At 36.3% G+C, this 15,538-nt stretch overlaps 1 protein-coding gene across 3 annotated transcripts; it reads right to left on the minus strand.

Moving 5' to 3' along the window:
• LOC110669749 (plasmodesmata-located protein 6) lies at positions 1-2,673 on the minus strand. 3 transcript variants are annotated; one of them, XM_021831520.2, is made up of 4 exons: positions 1,712-2,672; positions 503-622; positions 357-409; positions 1-232 (listed from the first exon to the last, which is right to left on the minus strand). In XM_021831520.2, the coding sequence occupies exons 1-3, from the start codon at positions 2,433-2,435 to the stop codon at positions 399-401; spliced, it is 855 nt and encodes a 284-aa protein (XP_021687212.2). In that variant the 5' UTR covers positions 2,436-2,672; the 3' UTR covers positions 1-232; positions 357-398. The 3 variants fall into 3 exon arrangements, with proteins under 3 accessions (XP_021687212.2, XP_021687211.2, XP_057992590.1); XM_021831519.2 differs by having other exon boundaries at positions 1-409; XM_058136607.1 differs by lacking the exons at positions 1-232; positions 357-409 and having other exon boundaries at positions 483-622; positions 1,712-2,673.
• Positions 2,674-15,538: the final 12,865 nt, after the last annotated feature.

A 15,538-nucleotide genomic window follows, 5' to 3' on the forward strand; every position in this document is an offset into this window, starting at 1 on the left:
TTGGATGAAAAATGAAGACTTTAATGCTCTATAAACACCCAGCGGCAAAGGCACTAACACAGCATTACAAAGAGCACTTTCATAAAAGTGTTCACTATTTATACAAGTAATTTCATTAGAAAACAAAAGCTAATTAACATTGTTATAAGACTCAAGTGGTTGTAGGAAGAGTGTGGAATCTTTAGGCTTTTCGCCTTATTGCAACTTTCTTTTTCACTTGTTTCAAGGTAACCTGTTTCAAGAAGAATAGCTTTCTATCCACCCTTTCAGGCTCTCTTTTTATAGGGAGATATGAAAGAAACTACAAAAGGATCACAATACAAAAGTGAAGCAAAAAAAAAAAAAGAAAAAGTTACCAGAGAGAAGTGCAATTCCTGATATGTCCACAAGTTTTTCTGCTATTTACCACCTGCATATTGAAGGAGGCACAAGATATATGAGTATTGACAATAATATTTGGACTTAAACAAGCTAAAGAAAGCTCAGAGAAATGGCCTCTTACCTTTTCCTTTTTCACACACTTTTCTCAAGAAAGAAAGGAATACAATGAGTAATGCAACCCCAGCAATAAGTCCAACTAATATTGCAAGTGTCTTCTCTATCTCATCATCATTGTTGTTATCTACATAAAAAGGGTTTTTTGGAAAAGCAATTAGATGCCATTAAATTAATACTACAGAAAAATTAATAATCATAAGCTAACAATTGCAATTTCTTGATTTCAGAGTTGTCAGTAAATGTTTCTTGCTACAGAAAACTCAATAATTTGTATGTGTGTTTTCTTGTTGCTATCATCCTGAGTAAACAGAAAGAATGTAATTGATTGCATCAAGTCCAGTTTTCAATCAGCTAAGCAAAGATATATTATGCTACCTACAAGAAAAGCATTTCCAATTTGATTGGGACATTGTAGTAATTTTAACATCATTTGAGCAATGATTCATACTTTCTTTTCACCTTTACAGAGTTTCAAACACTTGGAACATTAGAACTATGATTTATGGCCATAATTACTCTATTTGCATTGGATTCTCATTTAATTCCTAATTAATGAAGCACATTAGTTCAAAGTGGGGTATTATGATATTGTGATTAAGTGCTTCTTCTGTATAGTTAGCTTTTCTTGCATGCATAAGAATGAGAATGATTTTACTTTCCAGATTCCCTTAAAATGCAATTAGATCAAAAAATAAAATAAAATAAAATAAAATAACAAGCAATTCCTCTTGTGGATTTGGTGACAAACCTTTGATAAATTTTTAATTGGACAACCATATATCATATGATCAACCCGAATGTGTTCAAGCACTTGATTAAGTAATTAATAACCTTCAAGAAGAACCACTTAAGAATTAAGAGACGGAGAAAACTTCATTAATTTGCTCCAAAATCTCCTTAATTATGTATTATACTACAAAATTCACAGCAAAGAGGGTAGTCTAATTATCTTGATACAAAAAAGCACTCACTTTCGTCAATTGTCCACTCTCTAATTAATACACACACAAATAAAATAAATCAAAGGAAAAAAAAAATAAATTGAAAAAAAGGGATTCTTGAATAATATTAACTTACCAAAATCAACCTGCAAAAAATAAAAAAAATAAAAAAATAAAACACACTCACGCACTAATTCAAACCAAAATATGCTTAACCAGAAACCAGAAACCAGAAACCAGAAACCAACTCCCAGGGCGGCGAAACAGCTTACCATTTCCACCGTGAGAGTGAGCTCCACGCTCCGAAAATCGCACGTAACACTTGGCCAAGAACAAGTCACCCGAAGCTGCGGGCCCACAGTCCGTTTTCAGTCGTCCGATCGCGTCCGATAAGCAATCCTGGCACTCATTCGCACTTAAATCCTGTACACACTGTGCCACACCGTAGATGTCGCCGGACCCACCCACCCTGTAAGGCTTGTAGGACCCATCGCTGGCTCCCAAGTACCCCAACAAGGCATCGCGCCTGGTCAACGAGTCAGATTCATACCCGATCGACGGCCCACATTTCTTCAGCACCACGGTCTTGTCCTCCACACCCAAAAAACTGATATTATCATACTTAACGAAACAACCATCGAGCTGCAGCGCGCCACCGCAAGAGTCAATGCAGAGAGTGCCGAGTTGACTCACTGCGCTAGCGACACAGCGAGCACAGTCACCATTGGAAAGGTCTCCGCGGCACTGGAAGAGGCCATAGAGGGTGTCCTGTGAGGAGGAAGGACTTTGGATGGTGAAGTTGTTGTAGTTGGTGAGGGTGGCTGAGTTAACCAGGGAGGTGAGTAGCGAGTTGACATTAGATTCGTAAGGAGAACCCGAGATGTATTTGAGCTGTGAACATCCACCGAAAATGAAAGACTCGAGAGAGGAAGTTGATGGGGTTGAAAGGAGGGAGATTGTGAGAAGGGAAGCAAAAGCTATGATTGCAAGAGACATGTTTGATGAGTTCCTGACAGAGAGATTGAAGGGTTTTCCTTGGTGGGAGGTTAAGAGTATAACAAGAACAGAAGTGATCGCTGGTGCTTTGTACAGTTTTTGAACGTCTGCGAAAGGTAGAGAGAGCGCTCTAGCAAAGCGGAGGGCCTTTGCTTTGAGGAGAATTTACGTAACGAATTGCAAGGGAGTTACTTGACCTATGCATACATTATTGCCCCCATTTTTTTTTCCTTCGCTTTTGTTTTAAATTTTTCTCTTTTCAAGTCAATTACACTTGGCGCCAGCTGCAGCTTCTGGGAGTTTTAGTTGAATTACTATAAAGTCCTCCTGTATTTTTATTATTTACTAGTTAATCTTTATATATTGATAGTTATATTAATACATCCTTAACCATTAAGGTTACTTTCTATCGATGATGTGATACTTCTATTTATTGTTAAACTGTTTAATAGTTAGTCAATGCTATAAAAAGATAGTCTAATGAGAAAGATTATAAAATACTTATTGAATACCTGAAAAATATTATTCTCTCAAAAATAGACTTCATATAATTATAAAAGAATATATATATATATATATATATGGAAAACATCTAATAACCTCTTTGTGTCTTCATGTTTTCTTTTTCTAATACCCCTAACTTTGCCTTCTTCTTGCTATCCGTTGTCTCTCTGTCTCTTTTTCTCTCTCTATTTGCTAGCATCTCTCTCCTTATTTGTAAATTAGGGACTATTTGGGAGTGAGGCTAAAGTCTATTGTATAGTTGGTGACTGGTTATAGTTGACCACTTCAGCATTAAGAGTGGGCCATTTCCTTCACCTAAAACTTGAGATGTGTCAATTTGTGTAGATATCAAATAATGTCTATGAAAAATCACTTTGATCTCTGAATTAACAGTCTCCCCAATCACTTGTTAGAGTAATAATGTGACAGAAAATGGACCCTTTATATTTCCTTCATAGCTTCAGCATTATCTGAACATCTTTGTCAATAATTACAAAGGTTTGAATTTCCTATCTTTTACGCTTTATAGGAATTAGCTCCTAGAAATGCATTAATTAAATCTTTTTTAAGTTGAATAATTATATGGATTAAACTAAAATTATTGCATGTAAGTATCCTGTAATAATTTTCAATTTGAAATTTTTTATTTATATTTCAATTTATCGTTAACTCAAAACATAATATGTATAATAAAATTTGATATTCATATATTTGTATATATCTTGAATTCATAATAAATTATATTTAAGTAAATTCTTTTTTTTATTTATAAATAAGGTTTTGTATTTTTCTTTTAAAGATGATGTGAATTTTAAACTAAAGTTTTAACGAAGGGAGAAGATGAAGTTTCTATTTATAGCCAATGACAAAGAAAATTAGAAAATATGGGAAAACCTCCTTTGGACTGCGCAACAACCGTTTCAAGGGACCAACAAAAAGAAAACGACATCAACTCTTTACTCTCCACTACTAAAATTTTTTTCTTCTGTTCTTCCAAATGATTTAAACTAATATATATATATATATATATATATATATATATATATATATATATATATATATATATATTGGGGAGATGGGATTTACTCTAATTAAATTTCTATATTGATATTTTTTTCCATAATCCAAATGACTAGCAACCTCACTTTTCTATAGTCTAGTCAATTTTGGCATCATAGGCAAGTTTCCACGCACCCCCCATTAAGTCAATATATTCAATTTTTTAAAGATAAATCATTAATAATTCACACTGAATTAAGGGATTCACACTTGCAGTTTGACCATACAATTAGAACCTTCCATACGGTCCAGTCGTCCAGACAATAAATTTAATCGATAATTACCAATTTAATTCATAAAATTTAGTATATATTAATTTCTTAAGCAAAGCAATTCACTTATATTCAACATCCTTAAAGAGTAAGCGTATAATTTTTTTGTTCCATAAAAATAAATTTATTTTTTTATTTAACTTAATTTTGTTTATCAGTTTTTTTAATAGATGGTTAGGGAATATTAGTTATTACATAGAGATAAAAATAATGCAATTATAGTTTATGGTTTAAAAAGACAATGTGGGCGTCCTCAACATAGGCATGATTGTGTTCTGTACGTAGATAGCCATTGTCGTCTATACAAAGCAAAAAAAAGGGGCCTGAGCCTTATTTTGTTGGTTACAACTGTCAAAAAGAAAGCCTTTTGAATCTGGGAAGTCTCAAAACCATGATCCAACATGATCTTACAAATATCTGGAGCCTTTTTTAACGTTTTACTCACCTAATTTTTTTGACATCTACTTTGGCTAGTGCGAGGTGACTCCAATCAATTGTAGTTGTCTGAGAATAAGGTTATTAAATTTTGAATTTATAATTTTTTATATATATATATATATTTTAAAAGGAATGAGTTTAGGATTTTATTATGAGATAGATAATCAAAGATTATTAAAGTACTAATTCAATGTTAATTAATATTAGATTATTAATTTATGTTGAATGAAGATCAATAGATAGTTAGATTAATAGAAGTGAATTTTATTTGTAAGGCTAGGATTCAAATCTTAGGGTCGTCGCTATTAAGAGAAAGCGGGTGAAAAATAGTTGAGGCATTTACTTATATTCCTAAGGCATTTGGTCTTTCCGGTACATTGATGTAATATATGAAAGTGCAAGGAAAACAACCCTTGATTAGGAGACGAGGACATGCAATTATTATTCCCAATTTCAGGATGATGCCTTGTAAAATACGGTTGACCAACACAACCACCACATCGTTGATTTGCTTGGAATTGATTTTATTATAACTAATAGCTTGAAATTAAATATGCAAATATTCAATTTATTATTTTGGGCAAATATATCAATAATTGAATAGTTATTCATTGGATTAATTTTATCATAACTTGAATTATCATTGATGGGTGGATAGGTTTCATCAATATAAATAAATTGATATAAATCTTCATATACTCATAATTACAGAAACGGATCAAATTGATTGATCACTACAAATTTTTTAAGTGATTGTGAAGGACAAAGACATTGTCAAGTCATCCTGCAAACACATGGTTAACTGAAGACTTGCGTAAACAAAGACCCCATAAAATAAGTAAACATGAATAATGAAATGGAACATATCTGTGATCTCTGTTTCGGCTGTGATTGGAGACCACTGAAAAACCATGTGGTGGAGGAGCAAGGCGTGATGGGTTCCTAATTTTGACGCTAACTTAACAACATCAGAAGGAATAAGAGTAAGAAAGCGTAGAAACAACGAAATAAGAAGGTCACATTCAATAATTTGATATAATTGAATATTTGTGATGGGAAGGGCCAAGGCCAACTGCACAAAGGGAAGGTCACTTTAGGCTTTTTGGCTGATCCTCCGACCAAATGCTTGTCATTTTTCTCTTCAGATAAGGTTTCCCATCCCACAGAGCTCCTTATAGCTCTAATTTCTAGCCTATGGTTTGCTTGTTTTTGTGCTGGATTTGCTGGATCGTGTAATATATGGTCTTCATAGCTGGCTAATCTAGTTGTGTCACTGCTTGGTTTTTGTCCATCACATCATTTATTTTTCCTCCTCATCTTATCCCAGCCATAGCTTCTATACGAGCCTTTCTTTCCCTTTTTTTTTTTTTCAGCTAAAGATATGGAGAGATTGAAAATTAGAGATTCAAATCTGACACTGCTAAAAATTATACCATTAACCAATAGAATTAAGCCATGACGGCCCTATACAAGCCAATTCAATGATAAAAGAATGAAATTATGCAAAATTAATGCAGAAGGGTCATGTTGGATTCGGGATTTGACAATTAGTTGACAAGTACTCTAATTGTTGGAAAACCAAGTAAGCTTTTGCTTAAATTTCCATTTTCAACAAACTTGATCATTGTTGTCATCACTAATTTGCACACTAATGCTATTATTGTATGCAAGAAATTGTGAGTCAGATTTTTTTTTTTCTTTAATATATTGAAAAGTTCTGCGATAGGAAAATGTTGTAAAATTTGAATTTGAATTATTATTATTATAAAATAGATATTTAATTATTGAATTAATGTAATACCCTTAATTTTTAAATTTATTATTTTATGGGTAAATATTAATATTTTATTTTATTTGAATTTTGAGAAATTATTTGAGATTTTTCGGGTTTTAGAAATCGGGTTAATTTTTCGAAAAATATAAAACTTGGATGATTTTTAAAAATTAATTTAAAGACCACGTGGCAAAACTAAAAATATATTTGGACTCTACAAATTTTTTTAAGTTTTCTAGAATTTTTTTGAAATTTTTGTGCCCCATTTTCGGTCCCAAGGTAGAGTAAAAATTTAAAATTTTGTATCCTGAATCGAACCGACAAAATCGAACCGGACTGGATCAGACCGATCGAATCGGATCGACCTCCCTCCTTCTTTTCTTCTCTTCCCCGCGCGTCCCGAACCTTCTTCCTCTCTCTCCCGTTTTCTCTCTTCTCCCTCCTCCCCAAGCCGGCCAGCCACAGCCCAGCCTACCTAGCTCGCCGACGCGCCACCTCGCCCTTCCCTCCTCGCCAGCCGCCGCCTGGAACGCCGGGAAAGCGCGCGTGAAGACCCCCGACGTGCAGCACGCCGCTTCAGCTTCCCGGCCAGAATTTGGCCGATCCAGCCACTGATTGGGCCGAGTCTTGTGTCAAACACCATCTACACCTCGAGAGCTTTCCATAGACACCAAGAACACCAAAATCCATTGAGCGATTTGCTCAATTTTTGTCCGGGAAGTTTTAGCCCATTTCAATTTTTGGGCTAAATTTCTCGCAAACCGTGAACCCCACGAGAAAACCGAGAGTAGCAGAGTGCTCCACTCGTCGAGAGTTTCGCGGCAATATAAATTTCAAAATTTTCGATACAGTTTTTCAATGGGTCCCATGAAACTTCGTAGTATTTTTTCGAGCATTAAATGAGCTTAGAAAACTCCGTAAAAATTATATACTAACCCCCGTGTTGTGGGTTTTGTGTAGATACCTTCAATTCCTGGAAATTCGACGGTTGCCTGGGTCTGTGAATTTCCGGCCAGATAGACCGACTACCGAAAAAGTCTTGCAATTGGATTGAGATTTTGGCTACCCCACCATTGTCAGACGTCCCGAGCGCGTTTCCAAGATCGGAATCTGCATAGGTAAACCCGAATCTCACTTTTTCTTAATTTTCTAGTGCTTGAATGGGATTAAAAATCCATAAAATATTCGTGGTAGCTCAGAAAATTATGATTCTTTTTGCATTAGCTTAGTAATATTACTAAGGATCGCGGGGTAAAGTTTTAGAATTTTTAGAGCTTATTTGGATAGTTTTTGCAAAAAGGATCAATTATAAGGACTAAACTGTAATTTTACATATTGTAATTAATGACTGTTTGGATGGGCCCAGGAGGGGCTGTGTGATATGATTGAGTTGTGGGTGTATGGTTTGTGGATATAGAAGTGTGTTTTAAGCCCTTTTGCAGGTTGGGTAGGTCCTAAGTATAGGGGAGACTCTGCCGGATTTTCGGCACGACTTAGGACATCTTTGTCCTTTTTCTTAGTTTGTATTGAGTCAAATTTATTAAATTATTGTAATAAAATTATCAGATGAGCTGGGACAGTCTTCCTCATCCGCCCAACCGCCACAGTGACTTCGGTTGAGTCTGTAAGTAAAATATTAATTTTAATTGTAATTTCGATATTATTATATGTTCAAGCATGCCCATGCATCACTTATAAATATGTATCTATATAGTTAAACTCTAGGCATGTTTTATGTTGCATTCATGTCACGACCCAACCTATGGACTGGACTGGCACTAGGACCTGGGCCAGCCTAAAGCCTCCGAGAACAGTAGTAAGCCTAATTATTCCTTAACCCAACTCTAAGGCCCATTTGGGCCCAATTTCAAGAATTCAACCGGACAGAATCCGGCCATAAAATGGACCTTTCAACAGGGAGTTTTTGACTCACCCGACCTGTAAACACATTATATACTCAATTGGGGAGCTCAACTCACCCTCCACATACTCATACAACATAAAAATAAATGGGAGCTCAGCTCCCTCATCTAGTCCATCAACATGCATAAAATAATAAGTTTACAGGTCCAAAATAATAATTTATATTACAGACCCAATTTAAATAAATATTTCTAACACATGCGAAAATTCTAAGAGTTAACAGGTTTATACAAAAATAAATAAACGACCTGCGAGGGAAAAAAGCAGGTTAACCTTAAAAATATCCTCCTGTGGCCTGGAAAAATATTGAACAGTAGTGAGCATTCGACTCAGAGAGTAAAATATCAATTTTAACCATAATCTCTATAACTATCTAAAACTAATGCACCCTGTAAAGTGAAATGCAACACCACCAATAATTTCACATCATAACATCAAAAAGGTAATTTGGAGTACTCACACACCCAGTAATATCAATCATAATATATGGGAGCTGATCCCCTATACAGCTCTCTTAAATCCAACCTGTGCCAACGAAGAACTCAAGCCGGACTTTCGCTTAATAAACCAAATCGGGGTCCTAGCGAAGAACTTAAGCCGTGACTACCCCGAAGGACCGGGTCCCAGCGAAGATCTCAAGCCGTGTCTACCCGTCCTGTCCATAGCCAACACCACACCACACACACGCCAACTCACGCACACTGCTCCAAATTACCACAACAACATCCATGGCACTTAACAGTTATGAATGCAACATAAATCGTGCCTAGTGTCACGACCCAACCTATGAGCCGGACCGGCACTAGGACCTGGGCCAGCCTAAAGCCCCCGAGGCCCATAGTAAGCCTAACTATTCCTCAATCCAACTCAAAGGCCCATTAGGCCCAATTTCAAGAAATCAACCGGACAGAGTCCGGCCATAAAATGGACCTTTCAACGGGGAGTTTTTGACTCACCCGACCTGTAAATATAATAAATAATCAATTGGGGAGCTCAGCTCACCCTCCACATACTCATATCATCATAAAAATAAATGGGAGCTCAGCTCCCTCATCCAGCCCATCAAACATGCATATAATTATACGTTTACAGGTCCAACATGATAATAATATTACAAACCCAAATCAAATAAATACTTCTAACACATGCGAAAATTTTAGGAGTTAATAAAATTACGCAAATATTAATAGACAACCTGCGAAGGAGAAAAGCAGGTTAACCACAATAAAATCCTCCTGTAGCCTGAAAAAATAATGAACAGGAGTGAGCGTTCGACTCAGAGAGTAAAATATCAATTTTAACCATAATCTCTATAACTATCTAAAACTAATGCACCCTGTAGAGTGAAATGCAACATTAACAATATTTTCACATCATAACAACAAAAAGGTAATTTGGAGCACTCACACACCCAGTAATATCAATCATAATATATGGGAGCTGATCCCCTATATAACTCTCTTAAATCCAACATGTGCCAGCGAAGAACTCAGCTCGGACTTCCACTTAATAACCAAATCGAGGTCCCAGCGAAGAACTCAAGCCGTGTCTACCCCGAAGGACCGGGTCCCGCGAAGATCTCAAGCCGTGTCTACCCGTCCTATCCATAGTCCACACCACATCACACGCACGCCAACGCACGCACACTGCTCCAAATTACCACAATAACATACATGGCACTTTCACAGATATGAATGTAACATAAAACGTGTCTAGAGTTTAACTATATAGATATATACATATAAGTGATGCATGGGCAAGCTTGAACATATAATAATATTGAAATTACAATTAAAATTAATATTTTACTCACAGACTTGACAGCGGTCACTGTGGCGGCTGGGCGGAAGAAGAAGGCTGTCCCGGCTCACCTGATAATTTAATTACAATCATTTAATAAATTTGACTCAATACAAATCAAGAAAAGACAAAATACGTCCTAAATCGTGCCGAAAATCCAACAGAGTCTCCCCTATACCTAGGACCTACCCAACCTGCAAAAGGGCTCAAAACACACTTCTATATTCACAATCCATATATCCACAACTCAATCACATCACACAGCCCCTCCTGGGCCCATCAAATCAGTCATCCACCACATTATGTAAAATTTCAATTTAGTCCTTATAATTGATTATTTTTGCAAAAACTGCCCAAACAAGCTCTAAAAATTCTAAAACTTTGTCCCGCGGTCCTTAGCAATATTACTAGGCTATTGCAAAAAGAATCAAAATTTTCTGAGCTACCACGAATATTTTATGGATTTTTAATCCTATTTAAGCACTAGAAAATTATGAAAAAACAAGGTTCGAGTTTACCTTTGCCGATTCCGACTCTGGGGACATGCTCGGGACGTCTGACAATGGTTGGGTAGGCAAAACCTCGATTCAATTCGGAGACTTTTTCCGGTAGCCGGTCTGTCTGGCCGGAAATTCATAGATTCGGACAACTGTCGAATTTCCACGAATTGAAAATACCTACACGAAGCCCACAACACGGGGGTTAGTACATAAATTTTACAAAATTTTCTAAGCTCATTTAATGTTCGGAAAAATACTGCGAAGTTTCATGGGACCCACCGAAAAACGGTGTCGAAAAAATTTGAAATTTATATCGCCGCGAAGCTCTCGACGAGTGGAGCGCTCTGGTACTCTCGGTTTTCTCTTGGGGTTCACTGTTTGCGAGAAATCTAGCCCAAAAGTAAAAATGGGCTAAAACTTCCCGGGCAAAAATTGGACAAACCGCTAGATGGATTTCGGTGTTCTTGGTGTCTATGGAAAGCTCTCGACAAGTAGATAGATTTAGACACAAGAATCGGTCCGATTGGTGGCCAGATCGACCGAATTTCGGCCTGGAAGACGAAGCAGCGCGCTTACGCGTCGCGTAGCGTCGCTTCGGGTGCCCTTTTCCGGCGTTCCAGGCGGCGGCCGGCGAGCTGGGGCGGCTGGGGAAGGGCGCCGGCGGGCTGGGGTGGCAGGGGAGGCGACGGCGCGGCAAGGGGAGGAGGGAGGAGAGAGAAAACGGGAGAGAAAGAGAGGAGGGTCGGGACGCGTGCGGGGAGAAGAAAAAGGAAGAAGAAAGGCTGGTCTGATTCGACCGTTCCGATCCGGTCCGGTTCGATTCGGCCAGTTCGATTCAAAATACAAAATTTTGAATTTTTACTCTGCCTTGGGACCGAAAACAAGGCCCAAAAATTCTGAAAAAAAATTCTAGAAAACTCAGAAAAATTTATAAACTCCAAATATATTTTTAGTTTTGGCACGTGGTCTTTAAATTAATTTTTAAAAATCATCAAAGTTTATATTTTCGGAAAATCGAACCCGATTTTTAAAATCCGAAAAATCTCAAATAATTTCTTAAAATTTAAATAAAATTAAAATATCAATATTACTCATAAAATAATAAATTTAAAATTTTTGGGGTGTTACACCTAGAGTTTAACTACATAGATATATGCATATAAGTGATGTATGGGCATGCTTGAACATATAATAATATTGAAATTACAATTAAAATTAATATTTTACTTACAGACTTGACAGCGGTCACTGTGGCGGCTGGGCGGAGGAAGAAGGCTGTCCCGGCTCACCTGACAAATTTCATTACAATCATTTAATAAATTTGACTCAATACAAACTAAGAAAATGACCAAATACGTCCTAGGTCATGCCAAAAATCCGGCAGAGTCTCCCCTATACCTAGGACCTACCCAACCTGCAAAAGGGCTCAAAACGCACTTCTATATTCACAAATCATACACTCACAACTCAATCACATCACACAGCCCCTCCTGGGCCCATCCAAACAGTCCTTAATCACAATATGTAAATTTACAGTTTAGTTCTTATAATTGATCATTTTTGCAAAAACTGCCCAATAAGCTCTAAAAATTCTAAAACTTTGCCCCGCGGTCCTTAGCAATATCACTAGGCTATTGCAAAAAGAATTATAATTTTCTAAGCTACCACAAATATTTTATGGATTTTTAATCCCATTTAAGTACTAGAAAATTACGAAAAAGTAAAGTTCGGGTTTACCTATGCCGATTCTGACTTAGGGGACGCGCTCGGAACGTTTGACAATGATGGGGTAGCCAAAATTTTGATCCAATTCGGAGACTTTTTCGGTAACCGGTCTGTCTGGCCGGAAATTCACAAACTCGAATAACTGTCGAATTTTCTCAAATTGAAGATACCTACACGAAGCCCACAACACGGGGGTTAGTACATAAATTTTACGGAATTTTCTAAGCTCATTTAATGCTCGGAAAAACACTACGAAGTTCCGTGGGACCCACTGAAAAACGGTGTCGGAAAAATTTGAAATTTATATCGCCGCGAAGCTCTTGACGAGTAGAGCGCTCTAGTACTCTTGGTTTTCTCGTGGGGTTCATGGTTTACGAGAAATCTAGCCTAAAAGTCAAAATGGGCTAAAACTTCCCGGACAAAAATTGGACAAACCGCTCGATGGATTTTGGTGTTCTTAGTGTCTATGGAAAGCTCTCGAGGTGTAGATGGGTTTAGACACAAGACCTGGCCCGATTGGTGGCCGGATCGACCGAATTTTAGCCGGGAAGACAAAGCGTCGTGTGCGCGCAGGGGTGGCGTTCGCATGCGTTTTTCGGCCTCCTGGAGCGTCGGCCGGCCGTGGGGAGGTGGTGGGGTTGTGCACCGGCGAGCTGGGGTGGCTGGGGAGGCGACAGCGCGGCGAGGGGAGAAGGGAGGAGAGAGAAAATGGGAGAGAAAGAGAGAGGGGTTGGGACGCGCGCGGGGAGGAAGAAAAGGAAGAAGGAGCCAGTCCAATTCGACCGGTCCGGTTCAATTCGGCCGATTCGATTCAGGATACAAAATTTTGAATTTTTACTCTGCCCTGGGACCTAAAATGAGGCCCAAAAATTCCGAAAAAAATTTTATAAAACTCAGAAGAAATTGTAGACTCCAAATATATTTTTAGTTTTGTCACATGGTCTTTAAATTAATTTTTAAAAATCATCAAAGTTTTATATTTTCATGAAATCAAACCCGATTTCGAAAATCCGAGAAATTTCAAATAATTTTCTAAAATTTAAATAAAATAAAATATTAATATTACTCACAAAATAATATATTTAAAACTTGGGGTGTTACAATTCACAACTGTTAAAGTGCCATAGATGTTGTTGTGGTAATTTGGAGCAGTGTGCGTGAGTTGGCGTGTGTGTGGTGTGGTGTTGGCTATGGACAGGACGAGTAGACACGGCTTGAGATCTTCGCTGGGATCCGGTCCTTTGGGGTAGACACGGCTTGAGTTCTTCGCTGGGACCCCGATTTGGTTTATTAAGTGAAAGTCCGGCTTAAGTTATTTGCTGGCACAGGTTGGATTAAGAGGGTTGTATAGGGGATCAGCTCCCATATATGTATTGTTTGACATTATCGAGTGTGTGAGTGCTTCAAATTATCTTTTTGCTGTTATTATGTGAAAATATTGACGTTGTTGCATTTCACTCCACATGGTGCATTAGCTTTAGATAGCTATAGAAATTATGGTTAAAATTGATATTTTACTCTTTGAGTCGAACGCTCACTCCTGTTCATTATTTTTTCAGGCTACAGGAGGATTATTGTTGTGGTTAATATGCTTTTCTTCTTCCCTGGTCATCTATTAATATCTGTAATATTTGTATAATTCTGTTAACTCCTAGAATTTCCCCATGTGTTAGAAATATTTATTTGATTTGGGTTTGTAATATAATTTGCCATGTTGGACCTGTAAACTTATTATATGCATTTATGTTGGACTGGATGAGGGAGCTGAGCTCCCATTCGACTTTATGTTATTATGAGTATGTAGAGGGTGAGCTAAGCTCCCAAATTGATTATATATTGTGTTTACAGGTCGGGAGATTCAAAAACTCTCCGTTAAAAGGTCTATTTTATGGCCGGACTCTGTCCGATTGAATTCTTGAAATTAGGCCCAAATGGGCCTTAGATTTGAATTGAGGAATAGTTAGGCTTACTACGGGCCTCGGGGGCTTTAGGCTGGTCAATATCCTAGTGATGGTCCGGCCCATAGATCAGGTCGTGACACATTCATTTAATGACATAATTTATTAAAAATTACTCTCAAAGTCCATTTTTTATATGTATTTTTTAGAAGTTATTTTATCTATAATTATCTGTTATTTTGAGAAAACTAAAGAGTACTAATTATTTTTTTTTAATTTTATCTTTATCCTTAATAAACACAAAAATTATTTGTACAATTTTTTAAAATTTATCTTAATGTCTTTTCTCTCTTAATTAAGTGAGATAAAGAGTAATTTAATCAAATTAAGAAATATTTTATTATAATTTAAATGATTTAATTACTTTCCTAATTATCGTAAAAAATCTTAAATTAAAAAGACAAATAAAAATGCATGAGGTAATAATTAGGAAATGTTTTTACACTATCTATCTTGGTATTCATTTGCCATTAGTCTTTAAGCAGCATTTATTTATAAAATTATATTTTTTTTAAAAAAAAACATTAGTTTAAATATAATTAAAGATATTTTATTATTTTAATAATTTTATAATTAAAATATATTAAATTTAATTTTCAAGTAATGCAAAATAAATCCGAAATCTATCTGAAAAGTGTAGAATCTTCCAAAGCAATGAGCACTCGCGTAAAGGCACCATTAATTGCTTCAATTTAGCAATCATTAATTTGGGAAGGTCTTGTAATAATCTATTCTAGTTCCGATAATATAAGAGGGAAAAAAACTAAAGTTTAATAGTCTTGTTCATGATCATAATATCATCCAATACACTTAATCACCAAACAATAATCTTATTTTTAACCTAATAATTTTTTTTGTCAGAATTTAACTTAATAATTAGGGGAAAATAAAAGAAATATAACAGGAGAAATATTTTTTCATACATGTGATTGAATGTTCTAAGATAATTTTAAAAAAGAAAAGTACATTTAAATATTCTATGATTTATGTATTTTATTAAAAGGAACTTGAGATTTTTTTTCACATACGGGCATGTAATCTAACATCATTAGCACTTGAAGAATAAAGTGACTAACGATATTAGATATTTATTCATATGGCAGGTATACATTAACATGGCGATCGACATGATATGACATGACATCAATGC

Source organism: Hevea brasiliensis, chromosome 15 (genome assembly GCF_030052815.1).
Source record: "Hevea brasiliensis isolate MT/VB/25A 57/8 chromosome 15, ASM3005281v1, whole genome shotgun sequence".
Taxonomy (NCBI): Eukaryota; Viridiplantae; Streptophyta; class Magnoliopsida; order Malpighiales; family Euphorbiaceae; genus Hevea; species Hevea brasiliensis.